General features: G+C 37.4%; 1 protein-coding gene across 2 annotated transcripts in view; it reads right to left on the bottom strand.

Moving 5' to 3' along the window:
- LOC121522644 (solute carrier family 35 member F5-like) overlaps nt 1–21,928 on the bottom strand; it is a 30,999-nt gene extending 9,071 nt beyond the window's left edge. Inside the window, exons 1-15 of one of the 2 annotated variants that reach the window (XM_041807200.1) lie at nt 21,792–21,928; nt 21,054–21,143; nt 17,828–17,969; nt 15,745–15,894; nt 15,185–15,247; nt 12,514–12,595; nt 11,682–11,875; nt 8,784–8,865; nt 8,481–8,568; nt 4,585–4,649; nt 4,397–4,501; nt 4,091–4,250; nt 3,680–3,770; nt 1,769–1,923; nt 699–789 (exon numbers count right to left, since the gene is read on the bottom strand). In XM_041807200.1, coding sequence (XP_041663134.1) covers nt 708–789; nt 1,769–1,923; nt 3,680–3,770; nt 4,091–4,250; nt 4,397–4,501; nt 4,585–4,649; nt 8,481–8,568; nt 8,784–8,865; nt 11,682–11,875; nt 12,514–12,595; nt 15,185–15,247; nt 15,745–15,894; nt 17,828–17,962 — 1,452 coding nt within the window. In that variant the 5' untranslated portion in view covers nt 17,963–17,969; nt 21,054–21,143; nt 21,792–21,928 and the 3' untranslated portion in view covers nt 699–707. The remainder of the gene's footprint in view (nt 1–698; nt 790–1,768; nt 1,924–3,679; nt 3,771–4,090; nt 4,251–4,396; nt 4,502–4,584; nt 4,650–8,480; nt 8,569–8,783; nt 8,866–11,681; nt 11,876–12,513; nt 12,596–15,184; nt 15,248–15,744; nt 15,895–17,827; nt 17,970–21,053; nt 21,144–21,791) is intronic. The other variant, XM_041807201.1, reaches the window with a different exon arrangement.
- Between the last annotated feature and the right edge of the window lie 1,489 nt (nt 21,929–23,417).

Below are 23,417 nucleotides of genomic sequence, written 5' to 3'. Positions count from 1 at the left end.
CTGAGTTGCTGTTGTTCCTAAACGCTTCCATTTTCTAATAATATCACTAACAGTTGACTGGAGGAAATCCATCAGGGATGAAAATTTCACAAATTGCCTTTTTGCAAAGGTGGCATCCATCACAGTATCACACTTGAAGTCACCGAGCTCTTCAGAACAACAAAATTCGTATCGCAAATGTTTATGGAGGTTGCATGGCTAGGTGCTTGATTTCATACAACTGTGGCAGCAAGTGTGATTAAAAAAACTGAACTTAATAATTAACAGGTGTGGCCAAATACTTTTGTCCATATACTGTATATCCCATGCCTTGGACATGTGAAACAGTCTTTCTGGTATGTCAGGTTATTTTTCTGTTGCTGTAGGACTGTTTTTGTTGGAATGTTGTGATCAGAAGAATCATAACTTTCAAGTGATGTATGACATGATACTAACACAGCAGTAAATAATCTTAGTAGTGAGGGTGAAGCCCACTGACAATCTGCCATCAGACTTTCATAGGGTTTTTATGTTAATGTTAACTTAAAGGAACTTATATATCTGTTAACTGATAGATAGTAAACAGGGTTAAATGTTTGATTTACTGTGCCTAGTTCTGCAAACAACCCATCTTATTATGCATCTCCACAACAACAAACACACACAAGCACAGCCAGCATCACACATGTAAATTTAGAAAAGTTAGAGATATGATTTACTTTGTTGGATCACGAGCAGAAGCTTCCTTCGCTGGGGGAGACGGTCTGTAGAGGAATAAGGCTTTCACACTGTTCGCTGTCATCCGTCTGTCTGTGGGAGCAGGAAACGGCGTGTCAATCATCATCACTGTCATCATCATTATTATAATCATCCTTCACCAAATGGGAACGAGCATTCGCAGAAAAATGGGAGAAGATAACCGCCACAGCGAGGATCGTCAGCCAAGCATGTGCATCTGATTACAGAGTTAACTTAGCGAGGCTGCAAATGGACTGCGTCGTCCTTGTGAGAATGTCAGAGGAGAAAAGAATTTTAGGGTCAATTCATTTTAACAGGTCACACGCCACAATGCAACGATAAAACAACTTAAAACTTTAAAAGATTTAACTTTTAAACGACTGGACTGAGAACCATTGTGAAGATTTTTCACTTTTTATCAGAAATGTTTTACTTTTGTGTGCTTGAGGAATTTTTTTTGAGCATTAATTAACCCAGAATGGTCCCCAATTTCTGAGCGTTTGTGTGCAGAACTAACTTCCATTTGCCTTTAACAAAAGGAGCTCATGGAAGCAGAACTTCCCCCAATTGTCCATGCGTGTCTGTTTACAGACTTTTAACAGCTGCGTCACAAATGCCATAGAAACCACATTTGACGTTACTTAGGCAGTCTGTTGGAAAAATGACTCAACGTGACAAACAGCCCCTATGAATAAAAGAGTGAACACCAGAAATGACTGTTGTCTGAGGATGGAGTCATGTGACGGGTCAGATTAGTTCATCTCAGGGAGGAAATGCACGTTTGGGGGGAAAATAGTTTTATTATGGTAGACTAATTTTACATGCACAAATCTTTTAATCTATCATGAAAACACTAAAATGCCACTTTAGGTACTAAAAGAAAAAGCTTTAAAAACAGTCTCTGCTTTGTCCTTGCTAAAACTGTAAAGGTGTTCTCTATTAAACTATTAAAACCAGTAACTGCTTCAGAGACAAAAAAAAAATCAGTCTAATGTCTGCCACAGAGTGCTGTGCCATCTTTATTCCCACTGTACAATCAAGCTGTCTGTACCTGTGAATCCGATGTTTTCTGCAAATGAAGACGTATACCCTCCTCAGCCCCACCAGCACAGGGTCCCAGTTGTTGTAGTGACATAAGAGCGTGGCGATGAAGAAAGAGAGGAAGACGGGGACTGCCCCGGCAAAAAACAGCCATGAAAAACGTACCTATAAACAAGTACAGGTGAAGGAAAGCGAGTCATTAAAGCTAAAGACATTACTTCAGATTCTTGCATCCACTTTTCAAAGTAATTTACAGATTTAGCCCCTCATTTGACAAAGATTTATTCAAAAGGATTCCAACCAACATAAAAAAGATATTTTAGGGTTTAACTGGCAAATAAGGCCCTGTTAACATTTTGCACATTTGGGCATTCAGATACCAAGTGGCCTGGGTTTCCTCAGGACCAGGAGGCATTTTGATCAGATGTCTGAACCACCTCAACTGGATCCTTTTGACAAGAGGAAACAGCTTTTCTACTTCGAGATCCCTTCAGATGTATGAGCTCCTCACTCTGTCTCTAAGGCTGAGCCCTGGCACCCTTCCTGAAGATCTCATTTCAACTGTTTGTATCCTTGATATACTGTACATCCCATCTGGCCTGGGAACACCTCAGAATTTCTAAGGAGAAACTGGAAAATGCTGCTGGGGGGTGGGATTTCTGGGGTAACTTACTTTGCCTGCTTCAGCCACGACCCAACCTCTGATAAGCAGACAAAGATGGATAGATGATGGATACCAAGTGACTGCACCATGACCAAAAGTTAGTGGTTTTAAATTGGTGAGTCGGAACCTAAAAGTAGGTCACGGAGCCATTTCAAGCACGTAGCAAATGTGTGCCATTTAAAAAATAAATAAATAAATAAATAAAAAAAGTCAATGATGTATGGAACTCTAAGTGGACATGCATCCAAACATTTTATTATAATTTTTTAAAAGGTTTATTTTTAGGCTTTATGTGCCTTTATTGATAGAAGAGGACAGTGGATAGAGTCGGAAACAGGGACAAGAGTGTGGGGGAGAGACGTGGTAAAGGGCCACAGACCAGATTCGAACCTGGGCCGCACCTTAAATCACTCGGCCACCTGCGCCCCAATCCATTTTATTTTACTTAGTTTTCCAATAATAATGAGAACATTTTAGTAATTTTCTCAAGATTTAAACTTCTTACTCTCCTTTTCTCTGGATTCTAAAGCTGATTTTCCCTAAATAATCAGGCAATTCCTTGTGCAATTACCAACATTCCCATGCTTTCTTGGGAAAATTGAGTAAAATAAAATGTATGGATGCATGCCCTTGTAAAACAGTGTGCTTTTCAAACATTTCTGATCTGTCCTGTCTCTTTGTTCAGTCATGTTTTCTTCAGCTGCCTTTATAAAGTAGCTGTTTTGTGTTTTTGTGTCAATTTGGCACTTAAAATGGTAACTTCCAATCCAAAACATTTCCATATCATCCATAAAACAGAAAGATTAACAGGAAAAGCAAGCAGTAATCGTCTGTTTTGTGGTAATATTACTCTTGTTACAAATGAGACAAGTGGCTTTAGAAAGAATGATGTAAAGTCAGTTTCCAATTAGAAAAAACATTTTACTCTCTAACAAGAAGTATTTCTCTTTAGTAAAGCTTAGAATAAAACCTGAGTCTGTCAGTTTTCAGCCCATTTTGTGGCTGCCAGCCAAAGCAATCAATTCCAAACCTTACAGAAGCCGTTAGTAATTTCAACACATACATATGTTAAAAAAATATAAAAGGCCAGGCTCTTAAACCCCAGGAATACTCTTAATGATTTCCAGACTTTTCATTTTGTTATCTGCTCCTACCATCTCTCTTCAAACTATGTGGTGTTGATGCCAAAAGTACTTTAATTTGAATCTCATTTCAAACTCTGAGCTCTGATTGTTGAGTGCGAGGTGTAAAACTTACCTTCTGCATGCAAATATCTGCAATAATAGAGAGTGGGATGGTGAGGCTCAAAGCCAGAGTCCCGATTAGAGACGATGTGAGAAAACAGCCCCTGTGGAGAGAAAGTATTATCATCAGTTACTGCATTAACACTGAAATCAAGGCCCAAAAGTAACCTAGTGATGATGTCTGTATGCCCCATGTACAGAGGCTGCTGTCCTCAAAGCAGGCAGACAGGGTTTAAATCCAGCCTGTGGCTCCTTTACTGCATTTTTTTTCTAAATAAAGGCATGAAAACACAACAAATCTGAATCTGAAATCAATCCATTAGATTGGGACTAGAAAACTAACCTCTACAGTGAGTGTCAGGACAAAGAAAAGCACAAAAAAGCATGAAAAAGTCATTTTAAAAAATGACTTTAAGACACTCACCAGAGCCACAGGAACTCAGAGAGGACGGTTCCTATGAGTCCGTTGATGAGGATGTATGTCCACACCAGCTGGCTGGGAAGCTCAAAGGCCTCAAAGCCGGTGTAGTGGAGCAGGAGGAAGCCCGGCCACAGCAGCAACAGGTTGAACAGACCCACAAACCCTGAGAGACACACAAGCTTGGGCTCAGACAGCTCAAAAGACTCCTTCTGTCAGCTACAAAAGCCACAACTTCATGAAAAAGAGCTATCATAGTCATCAGGGGTTTGTTTTCGACATTAAAGATAATCTGCCAGGTTCACTACCTACCAAAAAACATGGGAATGTCAAGCTTATCCTCCCGGTCCACTCGTCTCTTTATCATTACAATGTAGACAGCATACAACATTGCGCCCGCCAGTGACCACAGGGAACCTTTATGAAAATTTTGAGGCAATTACATTTGGAAATAATGTTTAAATTAACTTTTAAATGAAAAACACTTTCTCTGTTGTTACCTGCGACTCCTTTTCCATCTGGATTGTCCATGCTGGAGAAACTCACAAGGGCCACACCTCCCATACTGCATGAGGAACAAAAAAAACAAATAATTTACATTTTTACTGTGATTCCTAAATCTTGAAAACAAATCAAAATGTAATTCACAAACATCTATGTAAGTTTTTTCACATTTGTTCTTCAGTGAAGTCCTAAAAAGCAAGAACTAAAGAAACAATCATTTTGCCCTTCCATATCAATGCTCAAGCATGCATGCGCAATTGTTTGTTGGCGCTTTTACTTGTTACCTAAGGACAAATCCCCAGTGAGAAACCAAGGGCGCATGAAATATTCTTGGAAACAACATAGGTGGACTTCAAGAACAAATTTCTTCCAAAAAACAGTTTGTGAATGAGACCCAAAATAGGTATCCTTAGCTGAAATTTGACACTTGCACTTCATGAGTAAAGTCCAGGCTAAACCTTAAAGTGCTATGGTGACAGTTAAAGTGTATTTTGTGCAACAATATAAAGGTGTTTTTATGGGGCTGCTAGACAGAAATGTATAGCATTCACTATAACTTTACAACAAGTAAGAAGAGTTCACCTTGAGTAAGAGATTCTGAATTAAGGCAGTTAAATATTGACTGGTATTTCTGCCTCATTGAAAGTGCTCCCGGACGAGCCCCCAATTCATGTTACAGGCAGCCTAGGTGATAACAAACATGACATAAATTCTGGCCTCCTTCTACCTGATTTTCAGTGACATGGACGTGAGTATCTGAGTTTCTGTCTAGTTTTTGGAGTATCCCAGTCTCTACTTGTACATGTATGCATAGTCAGAAACTGGGATGTGCCAGTATTTTGACAAACCTGGTTTTGCCACCCAGAGAACTGTGCCATGTATGTGACGATTAGGCTGCCCTGTCTGCAGCAGATCAGTCTATGAGAGTTGGTGGTAGTGTTGTGTCGAAACACGCTCATATCTAGATAAATGGTGAACTGGAAAGTTTAAATTTTCTGCAATTAATGAAACATGAGTTTAGTTTATGGTGAAGACAGAGAAAGGCCATTCATACTGTGAGCTACCATGAGTTAGAGCTTGGTGAGCAGTAGATGGATAGATTAAGTTCGATAAGCATTTTGCTAAGTCTGTCAAAACGTTCCAGGCCTGAACTTTTAAACCTTTTAAATCTCTGAAAAGGTGGGGCAAACAGCCTGAAAAATGAAGGGTGTCTATTTATTGGACATGTATTAATTAGGAGCTTTGTTGCAAAAACACAAAATTCAAAGATGAAGTTTTATAGATGCCTGCACAGCCATGAGGCAGTGATCAGAATACTAATATTTCTCATGAATAACCTGGTTTCTATACATATGTCAACAAGTATCCAAGTTATGATCAAAACCAGGATATGACTTATAAACAGGAAACTCAAATCCATGTAAACACACACGATGAAAGCCATGGAGAAGAGCACAGATTAAACAACTGACATTTTGGTATGTAAAGAACATAAACCGTTTTCCCGTAAGTTCCAATGAGTGAGTGAGTAAACTGAATCTATCTCAAAAACCAGTTCAGGTATTGTGGGGCAGAGTAGCTTTAAACATTTTCTTCTGTTAATTTGTAAGGGAGTCAGGCTAGTATGGTGTTTTTCCTTTTCTTTATTTTCATTGAGGTAATTTCATGGGTAAATGGAAATGTAAGTTACTTTTGTGCTTTTCCTGAGATAATGTTTGGTGTTTAGGTAAAATAAATATAAGAATTACTACATTTTGTTTTCTGTTTTGCTTGGTCATCCTTAGGAGTTAGGAAGGAGAAGCCAAAAGTTATGTTATGTTTGATATCCCCTTGGCTGGCTATAACAATATATACATACATGTAGTTGCCACCTTATACAATTATAAATGATAATAATGCTAAGAGTTATTCCAAAAAAATGGTGATGATAAATTAAATCATTTTAGATGCAATAATGATAAATTGTTACATGTGTAGGTTTATTTTTATCAGCCCTTATGATAGAAATATACCTGTGATACTGGCCTAAAGCCAACATTTTGTAATTTAACCAAGTTTCTAGCATTAAACCTGAAGTCTGACTTTTGTGTAAAAACAAACTTCAAACTGATCAACCCTGAGGCACAGCTGGCCTAGCGTGTCGTGTCCCATACATGCAGGCATGGGGCTCCTTCTGTGGCTTGTTTCCCTCATGTCACTCCGTACCCGAATCCCTGTTTCCTGACAGTCCTCCTCTAAAAGCATGTAAATCCCAAAAAATAAATCTTAAAAAAAGGGTTACCTGCTGCACATCCCAAATGGTGGCTGTGTTGATAAATTAAAAGATTTCAAATGTACGACAGCAGCTGAGGCAGCATCTGTTTATAAATGCATATTCATGGTATGTTAATTATCTAATCTACCTCATGTTAATCTGCATACTGCATACTTTTGATTTATTCAGCATCCTTGCACTTATAAGAATATTTATCCAGTCACTTTTTTGACATCACATATTTTTATTGAAATGACATTACTTTGTAGAAATCTCTTTTCACTTTGACATTAAAGAGGTTTTTGTACTTTTTTGTCAAAAAGCCAAATTATATTGACCACAATAGATTTATAAAATCAATAAAAGGTTAAAACACCCAAGGGGGTGAAAACTTTTTATATGCAGTATATCAGTTAGAAATATCTCATTTAAGCTTGCACATATTTAAACTTAAAATCTGAATTATTTTTTCTAGTATTTTTTAAGTTTAATATTTAGTTCCTGTACATGAGAGCAAAGCTTAGTTCAAAAATATTCCTTGCTTATGTGAACATACTTGGCCCATTCAGCTGATGATGATTTTCATGGTTTCATTTCTTGAAGTTTTTTTATTCATAGTTTTAATAGAAGCTGTACACTTTAAGCTCAAATGTTCTGAATCTGTAGAGTATGACAATTGATTACTGTAATTAATTGTCATTTCACATAACTTTATTTTTAAAATAAACACAGAAACATCATCTAGAGTTATTCTATGAGCAGGTAAACAGAAAAATTTCATTGCTATAATTTGTAATATTTTGGATCACCATGCATGTTTTAGTTTTATTGTTGGGGACATTATTAGCACAGTAGATGGTACTTTTTGTTTTTACCCTCAGTGAGAGCACAATTTGTATTTTATCTGCATGTTTTGAAGTAATTTCTTTGACTTACTTTATAATGTTTCATATGGCTAAAATCTCTAAAACTACATGGTTATGTAATGCATATATGCTATGCTCTAGTAATTATGGTGTCTAATTAGAGCAAATTAGAGGATTATGCAAACAATGTCCTGCAGCAGCCTGCATGGATGCATACTTTTTCCCCCAAATTTAAGAAAACAACAGCAACATATGACCAATTTCCCTTCTGGCCCATGCAGTAGAGCTATACAAGGATCTGAACCATCCACAAGTAAAGGTAAGGGGATACGATCGTCTACAGTCAAATTATAATCCCATTATTCTGACTGGATTTGATTCTGTGAGCATATTGACAGTACAGAAGCTGTCCTTTGTTTACACTGCATGGCTTATAATTATCAGCTCATTTAAGAGAAAACTAGAACATTTAGGTCAGACTGTGATTAATGTAATGAGCTTAGGTATGCAGCTAACAATACACAGAGTTAAGGGTTGGATTTGGTGGAAACATAAGTGGAAAAATTAAAGAGGGAGACTTTGTACATGCTGGGATGTTTGAACTACACTGACTATCATAACAAAAAGATGTATGTGGGAGAACTTAAACTTTCAATTTTTTTCACTGAGACAACTAACTCCCTCACAGTGGATAGAGGAGATTTATATAGCAGAAATATAAATGTAAAGCATGAAGACATTTTTGTTGCAAACACTTTGACTTAGTCCTCACCTCAGAGCCACAGCTAACAGTTTGGACAAGGTGAAGCGGTCGCTGCTGTTGCTGGGGAATATGGCTGCTAGGACGAGCGTGAACAGGCCTAAAGAAGAAAAAGGAGGAGAAAAAGGAGGAGAAAAAGGAGAAGATAGTCAAACATTTGTAGTATCAGACAAACCAGTTGGATATCTACGGGTAAATTATTATCGAGTTAACAAACACATGATAGCTCAAACTGCCAAACCATAAGACAATTTCTTTTTAGCCAGTATAAGGATGTAACAGCAGTGCAGCCTTAAGAGATAGAGAGAGGTTCACCTGATGTTGATGATAGTATGTTGACAATAGCAACTTGTGTGTCAGACAGAGCTTCCTGATAGGAGAGGTTAGCCAGGAACCACTGCAGAAAAAACAGAGGCAGTAGCAATCAGTATCAGACAAAATGATCAACACTTTGCAGTAGAAAAGCCCTGTGGTTCATTAAGACACTATTCAAACTCTGTGACACTAGCTTGGTTTGTCATTTTGCCAGTAAAGAATCAAGGGCCTTTACATTTTTAATGAACAGGTTAAGGAAGAAGATGTTCTGGGTTTAAAGGACTTGATGTTTTCAGGGTTTTGTGTAGATGTTCAATCAGTGATCAAAAAAGCTTATCGTCATGATCTCACAGACACACAGGGGAAAAAAACAGAGGCTAACAAAGAGCCATCATTGTGGCTCTTTCTAACAATAACATTTGCAGGTTCAAAAGAAAGCTGACTGAAGAATTGAAAGTATATTGGTAAATGTTTTTCTCTAAAAAATGTCTAAAATACAACTCAAGATCTTCCAAGTAGGTGCCTTTATCAGCAGCTGTCTTTAAACCCATCTATCTCTGCTGCTGTCACAGTCAGCAGACAACAGCAGACACTGCAGTTAAAACTGCAGTCATGGCAGCCATCCAAGATGTCTACCATGACTGCAGTTGAACCCATATGTAGCAGGATGCATTATATATAGGCAGCTAAAGCCTCAGCCTCAGACTGACTGGAAAAAAGAAACACTGGTGTTTATATTAGTCAGCAAAAACACAATAAAAGTGCTATTTTCAGTCATAGTTTGTAGATATTTTGGCATACAACTGAAGGTGGAGACTAAAAATGAAAACTGAGATAGCCTGGAGTTTTTTCAGGATGCCAACTATGTAAAATGATGGCACAAAGAAATACAGGGGTTATTTTATTTAGCTCATTAAGATAGACATAGATAAGGCTGAAAATATGGAAAAAAAATTTCAGGGGGATGGCAATGAACTTTAATGTCTTTGGTTTCAATCAAGTGTCTGATTTCCTCCTCTGCTCTCTGTCTGGAATGAAGTACTATATAAAAATAATGCAGAAACTCTTTCCAATTCCAGTGGCCTTAGAATTAAAATGTCTGTGTCAATGTATTGCTTTGAGGGTAATTTGTTTATTGAATATTTATTGATACAGAAGACACACTGCAGTAATATTAACAAAACCCTCAAAGGACTAGAGCTAAATAGAAAAGGTAAACAGATTAATATAATGAAAAATACACATACTCTTACAATATAACGACCTTGTCCAATCATTTTCAATCTCCCAAACTCTCCAGAGCACTGAAGAGATCAAATCAAGTCCCATGTCACTGACTCTGATTTAATATTCCTCTGAGGTGTTTTATTGCTCTCTAAGATGATGAGTTCCTAATTAAAAGCAGTTTATCACAAGAAAGGTTACACGATTTATGTCTTGCTTTTTTGATACCCATAAAGCATCACTCTCTGCTCACAAGCATAATTCATTAACATCAAAGGCAAACTCTTTTTAACACTGCAACAGAAAACAAAAATTGTACTTAACAGCAGCAAAACACACATTCCCTTTTGGTTAAAAAGGTTAATGAGATTGAATGTTATCAATGACTGTCAGGAATAAAAAGGATGAAAAAAAAAGGACAGAAAGAAAATACAGTAAATGCAGTAGAGATGTAAAGACTAGAAAAACATTTGTCATGTTTTTGAATCACTGAACCTGCAAACAGATTTTTATGCCTATGAGCCAGCAAAAGCCAGGGCCATAAGAATTATGTTTTACGGCTGTCTATGTGGGATTTTCTTTAAACTAAGCACAAATGTTCACTCTGACTCAGAGGTTAGACTGCAGAGGTCAAAGGTCAAGATCACTGGGCCTCATGTTCAACTCTTTCTTGTGAACTTGATATCAGTAATTGAGAGACTTTCTTCAAACTTTGCATAAATGTCCACTCTGACTCGTGCCATTCCTTGCATGGGAAGGCAATTTTTCAAGAACACTGACATATTTTTCTCAGACCTTACACAAATATCCAATCTGACTCAAGTTTGAACAGATTAGTCAAACTAAAAGGTCGAAGTCACTTGGAGCATAAATCTTGTGAGGATACTCTCAAGGACACACTCTCACATTGGGTGAGAAATACTCTTGGACTTGAGGGTGAACCTCCTAATAGTCCTTAACAATTAATCTAATGGCAGTTGCAATCACAATCATGATGTCAGGCTGTGAAACTAAACAACTGAGTATTAAGTAGTACTTGAAAGGTTTAAAAAGGCCTGCAGAAAGGCTTAAGCTCCGTAACAGTGTCCCTAAAGCACTTTGTAGAAGAACTTTTATTTATAAAAAAGGAAAAAGTTTTATTTTTTGAAAAATATTAAGTCATTTTAAAAGCTGTACTGTAAAATCTTCAAGTTTTGTATTTTTATGCTACTTATATTTGTATGTTTTGAGTTGAGAAATACACTCTTCAAAACTGTCATTATTCTCCACATTTCCTTGATAGTCAAGCAGGTAGACTCATGATATCATTTATGTATTATATCATGATTGCAATTGCAAATTGCAATACTGTCCAGCATAATCGCAATTGCACATCATTACCAAATCCTGCAGCTCAGTTTTCGTTTCTTTTAATATTGTTAAATGCTCTTACAAACTAAGAATAATAAGATTACTGTACTGTTTTTGCCTCCAAACATTAAGTTAATAAACCAGGTACATTACAAATACACACATATTTCTGCCTTGTCTATCTTGTAATTTTTTAAAGTCTTGGGCTTGACATATTTCCCTCTTAAACTCAACAGAAATTTTTGATATCTCACCAAATATTTGACACAATATTTATTTGTAGTCTGGTCCAGTGCTGTATAATCAAAAGCTGCCTTTACTCACCACAAAGCAGAAGAAGAAGCTGATTTTAGCCACATCAGTGATGGTGAGCTTGCCCACTGTCCGCAGCATGGCTTCATGGTCCTTGGCAGCTGGGTACGACATGCGGGACAGTTTGGCCTCCAGGGCCTGTGTGGAGGGAAGCTGACGCACCTCCATGATGTTACTGAAGCGTACCCGCTGCTTTTTGGAGGCTGCTGGTGGGAAAATGATCCCAAACAAAAAGAATGTTACTCTGAGTCTCCATTTAGGTATGCAGTGAGAAAATGACTTTATATTTCTGTTTTCAATTTAAACTCAGGTGCCAGGATTAAAAAAAGGCTTGAACAAATATGACTAACAGCAGAGAATCCTGAAAATAAGTTGTCTAAGAACATTTACTCTGTAACTGAGAGGTACGTTGCCTTTCTGTCTTTCTTGCTAGCACTGCAAATTGAGGCCAGTTACGTTTTTCCTGAACAGCCTCACTAACTAAGAAATAATCACATCTTCCATTTTTCTGTGAAACAGCCTAAGGCCAAGACAGAACAGAACAAGTCTTTTGATCATCTGTTCTTGTCATGATGCTTCAGACAAGAAAAGGAAGAACTGAGTCTGAGAGTCGACTTAAGGTCACACACAGGTTTAGCCAGGGAAATATTGATTTTCTTTGCCGTTAAATAATGTTTTGATTTCTTTTAACACCCCAACACATCCCTCTGTTGTTAAACAACTACATTACAGCTGTTAAAACTTGGGGCCAAAGGTCATTCAGACTGGTATGCAATCTTGAGTCAAGTTGATAAATCTGCTTCATGTTATTCATTAAAGCATACAAAATTAAATTTGAACTTACACGACTCACAGTCTCCTAATAAACAGTTTGATTGTTCTGCAGGAAAATCCTGAAACTTCACTGGAACATACAACGGTTCACTCTGCACAAAAGGGAAAAACAAAGTCAACATTGTTGTGGTTACCACACCTGACTTGAGCTGACCATGTGGTTGCGCACAGCCTTAAAAGGTAAGGCTGTCAAACGACTGCATTTTTAATCCCACTTAATTGTTGAATTTGAATATGAATTGTGAATACGATAACTTCAGAAGGATGCATGATATTGACTTTAAATCACTTAAATGATTGCTGCACTGCTACACCAGTGTGGCCAGAAACCATGACTTAGAGGTAAGAGACGGCTTCAAAGTGACTCAGCTGGAGCAGGAAGTTGCAATTCACAAATTAGGATTCTCAATAGAGTGCTTATCCGAAGTTACAAAAGTGCTCAAAAATAAAAAAGGCAGCAAATCTCAATTACAAGTTGAGAACAAAACAAATAAAACTCTTTACTAGTTTGGCTCACATCATCATGTTACAGCACAAGGCTTTCTTCAGAGCATTTAATGCCAACAATCTAAAGAAAGCCTTGTGCAAAAACATTTAAGCATTTGTCTATGGAGATGTAAGCCTAATAGACTCGTGAAAAATTAGTGTTTTAGTCTTCCTTGACTTGGAATTTGGGATGTGCTGCCTCTTTTGAACAGCTTCAAAGTGCTAATTCTGTAAAATAATGTGTTTAGCACTGTTGCACATAAAGAAACATGCAAGAGTGCATGTAAAAAATGACTCACTGAATGATCACTGGTAAAATGCTAGGACAGATGATATTTTGGTGTGCCAACCAGGTACATTTAAAGCCACCTAAGTATATTTGCAGACCATATTTCTTTTTTAAAAAAGATGTCCACTGGTACATCCCTGGTACAGATGCATAGATTACAGCGCAATGTCTCATGTTCAATCTGAAGCTTCTTATGCTGTTATTTTAATATTTGTCTGCCATCCAAACTGCTGTCTTAAACTCTTTATTTAAAGTAAAGTCATACTTTATTGATCCTCGAAGGGAAATTCAAAGTTTACACTTTATTGTTTTACATGCTACACACACATAGACAGAGTGATGGCCTTGCTGCTCTCGCTGAAGCGCTGCCATGAGCTGTTGGGGGTTCAGTGCCTTGCTCAAGGGCACTTCGACAGTGCTAGTCCAGATATGCTCCGACTGGGACTCGAACCAGTCTTTTCTATTTAGCATGATTTATGCAATTTAAATCATCATCAACAATAAGAACGACTTCCCATGCCAACAAATGTGTGAAACATTTCAAAATGCAATACATTATCAGAACATCTTTATAAAATTTACTACTGATGAATGTTGTTTAAACCAGGGTTTCTCAAACTTTTATGCCCACGACCCCCAAAATAAATGTGCCAGAGACCTCGGACCCCCGCTAAGCTATATCTAAAGGTGGTCGAAGCATAGCTGAATACAGCCGTGGAAATCCAAGAATAGTTGTGTGCAGACTTGCATTTTAGTATTTTTCAAACTTTGCTTTGATTTTAACTTCAATTCAATTATCTTACATTTAACTTATTTTATGCATGTATATTTTATTTTAAAAAATGATAAAGTATACAATTTGAAATCATTTAAATACATTCTTTGTTTTTTGGAAGGCATCAGGTGACCCCCCTCTCAATGTCCCACGACCCCAACATTGAGAACCACTAGTTTAAATAACAGGAAAAACAATATTAATTCTCATATATTTTAAAAAGAAAAGGTTTCCCCTTTTCCCTCAATGCACAGGTACAGTATCACTTTGTGGGAAATGCTGAAGCCTTTACACTTTTTAGTAGTCCAGTTTTAATGCTTTCTCCATGTAGGTCACCTAGTTAAGGCTAACAAATGAGCCAAGAGATTTTCTCAAGAAACTTTCTATGTAATGCTAAGCAAACAATTAACTAATGGCAGGTAACAGTGTCAGTTTTAGCTCGGAAAAAGACTTTGCTATGGATAAAAAAGTAAAAGAAATAGCAAAAGGGAGAAATAGAAAAAAAAATTTGGCATCACAATGTGTAAATTACTTTTGACTCGTCTACTGAGCCGCTGAGACATTTAAAAGAGCAGCACAGTCCTTTTCTTCCATCACTGTGGAAGAGGGAAGACACCACTGTGAGCAGGATCCAGCTGCTGCCCTGCTACAGTAACAGGGTGCGATCAATGCAATTAAAAATTTGAATGCATCAATATCAGATCCTAATCTGGTCAGATTAAAGTATTGATGCTGGCAGCCCTGCTTCAATCTAAATTTCAGCCAGTTACCAAAAACTTGTGGTGTAGCATTTGAACTGTTTATCTGCTCCTTATGTTTATCATTAACACTATTTCACTCTTTAGTAAACTATTTTTCATGCACCTTTATGTCATAATAACAAGTAGTTTTCAGGTGTTAAAGCTGACTTAATATAAAATAGTTTATTTTATGTGTGTGGTTAGGCTACTTTCCAGTTGTTTCCACACACACCCTTGAATTCCAGACCACTGGCAAGGATTCACTGATTTTCCTGATTGGGTACCCACACAACAAACTTGCACATTTGTTAAACACAAAAACGTCCTTCAACACATGACTGAGTTTAAGTAGTAGATCGTTAACTTTCCTTTTAGGAATGTAAAATCTTACCAGACAGTTATTCACAGAAGTGTCAGTGGTACAGGGTGCAAAGTAGGCCTCGGCATCAGCAAACTGCAGAAACAAACAATTGAAACACTACTTGTGCACCAAAAAAGAGAAATCTAGGTCAGACTTTCTGCTCTGGTGAATAAAGTAGCTCTGTTGGCAAAAAAAAAAAAACACAACGATTGATCTAATTTGGTCTCTGATTTGATTTTAACTTTATTCCTTAATGGGTTTAATCAAGTAAATGACAGGGTTACATTTCACTGTGACTGAATCTTAAGAAGGAATGCTACAAAAAAACTTTACAGACTAGAGTTTAATGTAATTAGACTATAAAATGTCTAGACAGTGTTTAAAAAGTATTGACCCCTGATATTTATGAAGATTTTACAACTTCCCTCTATACAGTGTTAAAAATGAACAGAGAATTAATCCATTAAACTATGCAGAAATTATTCTTTGTGTTTCGGTTTAATATAGTTTGTAAAAGTCAGAAATGTTTGGAAAAATTAAGTATGTAACATACTGCCCCCATGTGGTGACAGTGTGCACTAGCTACTTACAAATGCAGAGTGCCGCCGTTTCAGAGTGCCTGTGCACTGCTGCCTCCACGGCCTCCACAGAAGAAACCCCAGCAGATACAGGACGAACATGGAGGTCTTTGTGAAGGTGCTGAAGAAGGGTTTGTTGTACTCCTGTCTCTTGAAAATATACTGTGGGAAAACAGATTGAGACAAGGCTGTTAAAATAATGGTCAATCTAAATGAATTAGACATACTGTAAGTTGTAGCATCTTCCTTTGTCATGCACAGGGGTTGGTTCTCTCTTTTCAAACATGCTTGAGGTTTAGTTCTCTCTCTACATTCTCTCCGATTTGTTTAGCATTTTAAGTAGGTCAAGTTGCAGATCAACAAATCTTATTTACAAAAATTATGTCAAATGGCAATTTTACACTGCTGTTTTCTTTGCCGTTTTCTCTGCTGAAGTTTGAACTGAGTATCAGAATGGGAAAGTTGATTTAAGTGGCTTTCTTGTTGTTTACGCCATATTTTGACAATCCATTCAAATGCTGCATTTGAAATCAAGACTGATTAGACCAGGCAACATTTTTCACATCTTTTACTGTCTGATTTTGGTCAATTTTAGTCCTCAATTTCCTGTTTTTCCTCAATTCCTGATGTCCATCTATTTGTATGCTTTGCATTCACCATCATTGCCATGGCTGCAATTCTTGTGTCATTGGTGCCTTTCTCTCAGCTTGTATCAATCTGGTTATTTTCCAGTGACCTCTGCCATCAACAAGACATTTTTGCCCAGAGAACTGCCGCTCTTTGGATATGATCTCTTTTTCACCATTCTCTGTAATCATCAAAAAATGGCTGTGCAGGCGCCGGTTTAGCACACTTGGAAGAGAAGGCGCCCATATACTGAGGGCATATTCCTCAACGCACTGGTCAGGGGATCAGCTCCTGGTCTCATTTGGTCTTACCCCACTCACTCACACAATATTTCCTGTCTTTCTTCAGCTGTCCTATCAAAAGGCAAAAAGCCCCCAAAAGAGTTTTGTTTTTTGTTTTTTTAAATGGCTCTGCATGAAAATCCAAGTAGATCAGCAGTTTGTGAAATACTCAGACCAGCCTGTACCAACAACCATGGCAAGTTCAAAGTCACTTCCCCATTTTGATGCTCAGTTTTAACCTCAGCAGATTGCTTTGGCCATGTCTACATGTCATGTCATGCCATGTTATTGTGTGATGAGATAGCTGCATTAATAAGCCATTGAAAGGGTATACCTAATAAAGTGGCTGTGAGAGCATTTCTATTCTTTGTCTTGTAACAGCACCACGGCCACTGGGACTAAAAGGTATTACTAAAAAAAGTGAGGTAAGCTCTCAAAATCATTTGTCTCTTTGTTGTTAATAATACCACGGCTATCTATGAAAAAACAGATTTTGACTGGATTCACATTTAGAGGAGTTTCAGTGACAGAACTGTAGAGGGTTGTGTCCTATTTTACATGTTTGTGTCTCTATGACTTGTGGGTTAAAACCATTATGGATTTGCTTCTGTAAATCTCCTCAGCTGTCGGCTGCAACATTTCTTGAATGGCTTCAGTGTAATCCCTGCAGGACAATGCACCCTATCATAGAACTTCATTTCAAAGGGCTTGTTTTGGCCACTGACAGAGTCATGTTGTTCTGTAATTGTTAAGTGCCTAACAACATTACAGGAATGATCTTCTGTCATATTTTAGCCAAAAAAGAAAAATCCTCACTCTTTACTACTTTGACCCACTTAGTTCATAAAGTGAGGTAGTGGTTTGCCGGGACAACTGTGGCTCAGTAGGTAGAGGCATCCATCTCTTAGAAGGTCAGGGGTTCAATCCCTAACTCCTGCAGTCACATGTCAATGTGTCCTTAAACCATGTACCCCAGGTTGCTCCTACTGCTGCATCAGAGGTGTGTAAATATGTATGGATGCATATGAATAAGATTAGTTTAAAGTGATGGCCACTCTACATCGCAGCCTAGGCCACTGGTTTATGAAAGTGGTGCAATCTATTGTCTAATCTCATCACATTTGTGTCTACTGTTACACATTTTGCACCAGCAGACATTCAAAACTGACTGACAGTTCAGTTCTTACGGATGTTAGCTCAGAGGAGGCCACCCAGATGACATCCACCAGCAGCAGGATCACCACCCCGAGCATCATCCGCCTCCGCTGGGCTGCAGAGCTACCCTGAGAGCTCATCCGGTTCATTATGAACACCCACTCCATCAGTGCGCTGTGAAGATATGAATGGAAAACAACAGCATGATGAGAATCAAGATTTTCATGTTGCATATTTAGTACAAATAACAGACCTTTGTTTACAGCTTCTCAAATATGAGGATTGACTGCTAAAAAAGTCTCGTTAAGACCTCTGAATCAACCTTAGATGCAGTAACAAGGATCATTGATTACACAAGTTTATGTACTGAGCCTATGGTGTGAAATATTGATGACCTTGAAAAAAGGGGGTGCCAATTTTTTTTTTTTTTTATTCACTGAGGGCCACATACAGAAAAATACAAGCATGACTGAGCCACTTTGATTAACTTTAGTAATAAAGTTATCAAAACTACTGCAGTGCAGTTCAAGATAGGCTTAGTAATAAAATAAGGCTTCAAGAAAACCATTCTACATCACAGTTTTCCATTATTGGCTGACAAGGCAAATAGCCATCATTGTGAAGGATTTTTCAGTGGCCAATCAGATTACACAATGCCCTGACAAGCCTCTGGTTAGGATGAGAAGGATGTTCTTTGCAGCAAAGAGGGGTGATGCTGACAGCTCTTCTCTACATTCAGACACACTTGTAAGGTTATGAATCATATTATTTCATAAATCAATATATTATTTTTGTTGTTCGTATGTTTCCAATTTATTTTGTGATCTCAATTAAGTCACAAAAAAAGGATGTCAGTCAATTCTTTGTTGTCAAAATGTTTGTTTACCAAATCAGCACAGAAGCATCCTGTTGTGTCAAAACTAAGCACAGGCACAAACTTCATGTTCTAGTGCATGCCATAGCTCATTTTGTCATTTTACAATTTGCTGCTGGACAAATAAAAATGAGCCATGGACTGCAGTTTGTATGCGGGTCATAATTTTGACACCTCTGCCCTAAAAAACACATGGTTTCAGATAAAATATGTCACTAAGATTTACTAGCAGCAGTGTAGTGCTGCAAAGATTAGGAGCTGACCGATATTGATTTTTCAGGGTTGCTATTGACAGTGGTTATGAGTAGTTTATGAGACTGATAACTGGAATGAATATGCAGTAACTGGCGCTGCACAATATATGATTTTTGCCAATATCTGATATGCCAATATTTAAAAATTAGCCTAATTTTAGCTGATATTGATATCAATACCAATATTTAAATGTAGTTAAGACCTAAAACCTATGTCCTTTATACACACAATTTAGAAGCGCATATGGCCCAGTGGTTAGGTCACATTCCATGTTTGCAAACAAATTTTAGGTTACCAGGGTTTTTTCAGTAAATATACCAGCATGTATATTTAATAGAATGGTATCAGATGGGGCCCTTGGTCAGGAAACATTCAAGTTCAGACACTGGAAAGCAAAAAAATTCATCAGTACTGCTTTACGCCACTGTTCTTGATAGGTTTCTGTTTCTACTTTAGTCCAACAGAAAAGGGTACTTGAAGATTTTAAGGTGTGATAGTGCAAGACTATCGCATTAAACACAAGAAGGGAATCCAGCACATCAACTCTTTGCGAACCAAGTTTGTCTGAATGGAAATCCTGACAGCCATATATGCACGAAAGAAGCTGAAGGCAAGATAAAGTAGACTGAGAAACATGGGCAAAATAGCCTGCATAAGGTGGCTTTGGAATAACTTACAGCTCCCAAAATGTTCAGAACTGTGATGCTTATCAATACTGTGTGTTTTAAACAAAACAACTAGTGTCACTCTAACCCATTTAGATCTGATGCAATGCTCACATTAACACCAGATGAGACACTGGTGAGTGTTTTGGATGACCTTATTGTTTTTAAGTGACCAGAAAACTGCAACCATCTGAACAGCATATGGGAAAAAATATCGCAGCATTTTGAGCCTCCATATAGAAAAGACGTCTGGAGACTTGCCCGAGGAAAGTGGCATAGAGGCAGACTACAACAGTATTTTAGATAACAATAAGAACTACCTTGAGCTTGGGATAAGAAGATGTTGATGATTTTGATTTGACTGAGGCTTTCACAAAATGTTGACAAACTTTAGGGCAAAGGCAGATATTTACAGTAACAGCAAAGGGCTTCTAGATGTTTTTTTATTTCCTGACAGAGACAAAGACAAAGATTTTACAAAATGTTGAATTTCTGTGCAGCTTTTCAGAAAACCCTCAGGTTTTTGAAGGTCAGTTGCAGACTCAGGAGCGAAAATGATAGAAAGGACAGTGTTTTTATTCCAACTACTACACATCTGTAAAATTTTACAAGTTATTTTGAACCATTTAACCACTGATTAAACAAAGAGACACTAAAGAGGATGAAGATGAACTTATAGCAAATGAGCTTATACCCCTTGATTGCATTTTCTTTACTCTTAGACTTGTGGTTTCGTCCACTGAGAGGACACTTTGTCCTCTTAAAGACAACTCTGGAGGGCAATTTATCACTTAATGACAATTCAAAAGTTAACTTAAAGACCCTGTGTTATATGCATTCCACTAAAAGGGCACTATGCCAGATTTTAACCACATAGAGAACTTTGTTCAAGTTTGTTTATTTAGAGGAAACTTGTCTGTATCCACTGTGAAAGCACCTAAAAGGGCTCTTTGCATAATTTTGTAAATTTAAAAGGCACCAACAAGGCCTCCTTGCCAAATTTTGTCTATTAAGAGAGCACTTAAGAGGGCACAAGTTGCCTATTTAGAGGGTTCTTTATCATGTTGATCTACCATAGGGGCATACAAGAGGACACTTGGCAATGACTTTTTTAAACACCAGGGAACCAATGTTACATAACATTGCCCTTCTAAGTCCACTAGTGTTGGAGGTTGTTTTTAAACAATACCATGATTGAATAGGTATTTTAGGCAGCCTTGGGTTAAATGGGTTAATGATCCATAGTATTGAAAAGTAGCTACGCTTTGAAAAACAATGTATTATATATACCAGGCACTTTGGAGAGGAATGATCCCATCAAAATGGCAGGCAAAACCCCTGCATCAACATGTTAGTAATGTGCCAGCAGGTACATAGGTGTCTAGAAAGTATATTTTTTGTGCTGAATACATCTTGACAGCCCTGATTCACCACAATGCACATCAGTTTGCCAGCAAAATTTACCCTCTGAAATCTTCTTTCTGGATGCCTGCTAGTATTCACTGTGTCATTCGGTGTATCAACAGCAACCATGGGACTCACTTTTCAAAAAACCTGCCACAGAAATAGAGGCAAAAATTTAGTGTTACTTAGGCAGAAACAAACCATTGGAGCTTACAGTCATAGAAAACATTACTAACCATGCCATTGTTTTATTAGACGATTTAAAGCATCAAAAAACGAAGTCAAAACGAATGTATGAGCATTTTACATTACAGGATCTTTAACTAAAGTGTGGTGGCTTGATAATTAACTGTTAGCTTAGGCTAAAAGTCAGCTGACTAAATGTTAGCTGGGGGTGGTGTCAAATAAACAACTTTAAAGACAATAGAGCTGTTATGTACGTAGCTACAGACAGAGTATTGTAGATAAGGTGCACCATATCAAAGCTTCCATGGTCAAAAGCTAGCCTGGCAGCTTATAAGATAGCAACTTTAGTATTACTTAAATACAACAAGTCAGGGAGTCAAAGAGTGATCTATTAGCTAACATTTCAACGTAAGGTTGACATTAATTCATTCACAATGAGTCGGGATAGCTCCATGTAATAGGTGTGATAAACGTCAGCGAATAAAGTATCTGTGTTCCGTTCATCTGTTTGTCAGTATCAGGTATGTAACCTCGGCTAGCTGAGAGCTAACAAGCTTGTCAAAATATGCAAGTTTCAAGTGTCAAAACCATTGATTAAAGATTAAATTTTACCTGAAAGCGATACGACGTCATTTAATTTGCGCCATAGTGGACGTGTGTAATCTTCACCTGCTGAAATATCGACAGAATCCCAGCGTTTACGATTAAAGTATTGACAGCACAACGGTTGTAAACATTAGCACACTCCTGTCTTCATTATCAGGTGACATCACTTATATGCCGCAGAGGCTTATGGGAAATGAAGTCTGAAAGGGAGGATCATAAACTCCGACTCTTAAACGCTTCTATTCATGTTTTGTCAAATTGCACACGGATGGACCATAAACTTTACACCCTTATATCAATATTATCAATATTTGAAGAAAACATTTATTGTAAGGTTTGCTAAGAGCAAAAAAAAAAAAAAAAAAAAAAAATTTCTAAAGGATCAAATAAAAGATTCTTAGCTACAAATCTGCTTTAGGTTGTAACTTCACAATCCCACATGAATACCAAATATTGGCTAGTTTTTGCTTTTTAACATTTATAACTTTGTGACAAGTTCCTGCACAATGCCAACTCTAAACTGATCAAAAAATGGCAAAATTTCATCATACAGAGGTTGTCAAAAAATATTCTACACTCTTGAGCACTATTTACACAGGCTTACCTGTAGACCTATGTGTCTACTGAAATATGATAGGTAATTTGCCCTAGAATTTTTTTTTTCTGCAAATTACAGCAGTGTTTGATTGCACAAAACACATAAATCTAGATAATCTGAAATTACCAGAGGTCCCTTGGTAATTCTAATCCTGTTACGGTACTGATAACCCAGGCCCACAGTAGGAAGGGGCCCTTTAGAAGTCTGCAATGAAAGTATGTTTTAACTGATTTTTCCTCATAATTAGTGCCATTATCGAATCAAAAGCGACTAAATGAATTGGTCAACAGACTGAAATATTTATCAAATACAGTAAAATAAAATACAGAGGGGCCTTGTTCCTCCCTTAAAAATGTCCAAATGGTGTAGTCCAGTGCTGAAAGATAATGTGAGTAAAATTAATTTAACCATAGTAAAAATAATGTTCATAAATGGGGAAATTATGATTCAAAAATACATTAATGCATAGATATTTGTAAAAAGGATGCAACATTTGTTGCTTGGCTAGCTGGCTGAGGGCCCTGGGGCTCTGTGTAATATTCTTTCCAAGGGCCAAAAATCTCTAGCTACGCCCTTGATACCATGTGTTTGAAATAGGTAAAGTATTTTAATTATCCAGTATCAAAAAGAACAGAAACATAGTGATGTTGAGTCTTATGTTTAATCCAAAGAGAGAGTGCTGTCAAAATTGCCGATGTATTGGCAATATTTCGATAAGCGGCTGGAGCTGGTGAGGAGCAAGGGACCCTTGCTCCTCACCAGCTCTACCCATTTTTTCAAATGTTGCTGACATATTTGTGCAATATAGAAAGTCTGAAGGAGTTTGCCTGCAATTTATAATTGCAGACAATAAATGACTCAATATTGTTGCCTGGGAGTTCATTTTTTGTTGTCATGGTATAAAACAGGTATCAATATCATTTGATTTCCTATTTACAAAGAATGTAATGGCTCATTAAAATAAAAAGAAGTTATCAATCAAATATTTCTCCATCTCAGGGGTCAAATAATTTCTAAATTGAAAAAAAAATACT

Source organism: Cheilinus undulatus, linkage group 15 (genome assembly GCF_018320785.1).
Source record: "Cheilinus undulatus linkage group 15, ASM1832078v1, whole genome shotgun sequence".
Classification (NCBI taxonomy): Eukaryota; Metazoa; Chordata; class Actinopteri; order Labriformes; family Labridae; genus Cheilinus; species Cheilinus undulatus.
Note: the sequence above shows the minus strand (reverse complement) of the source record. Positions and strands in the feature narration are given on the sequence as shown.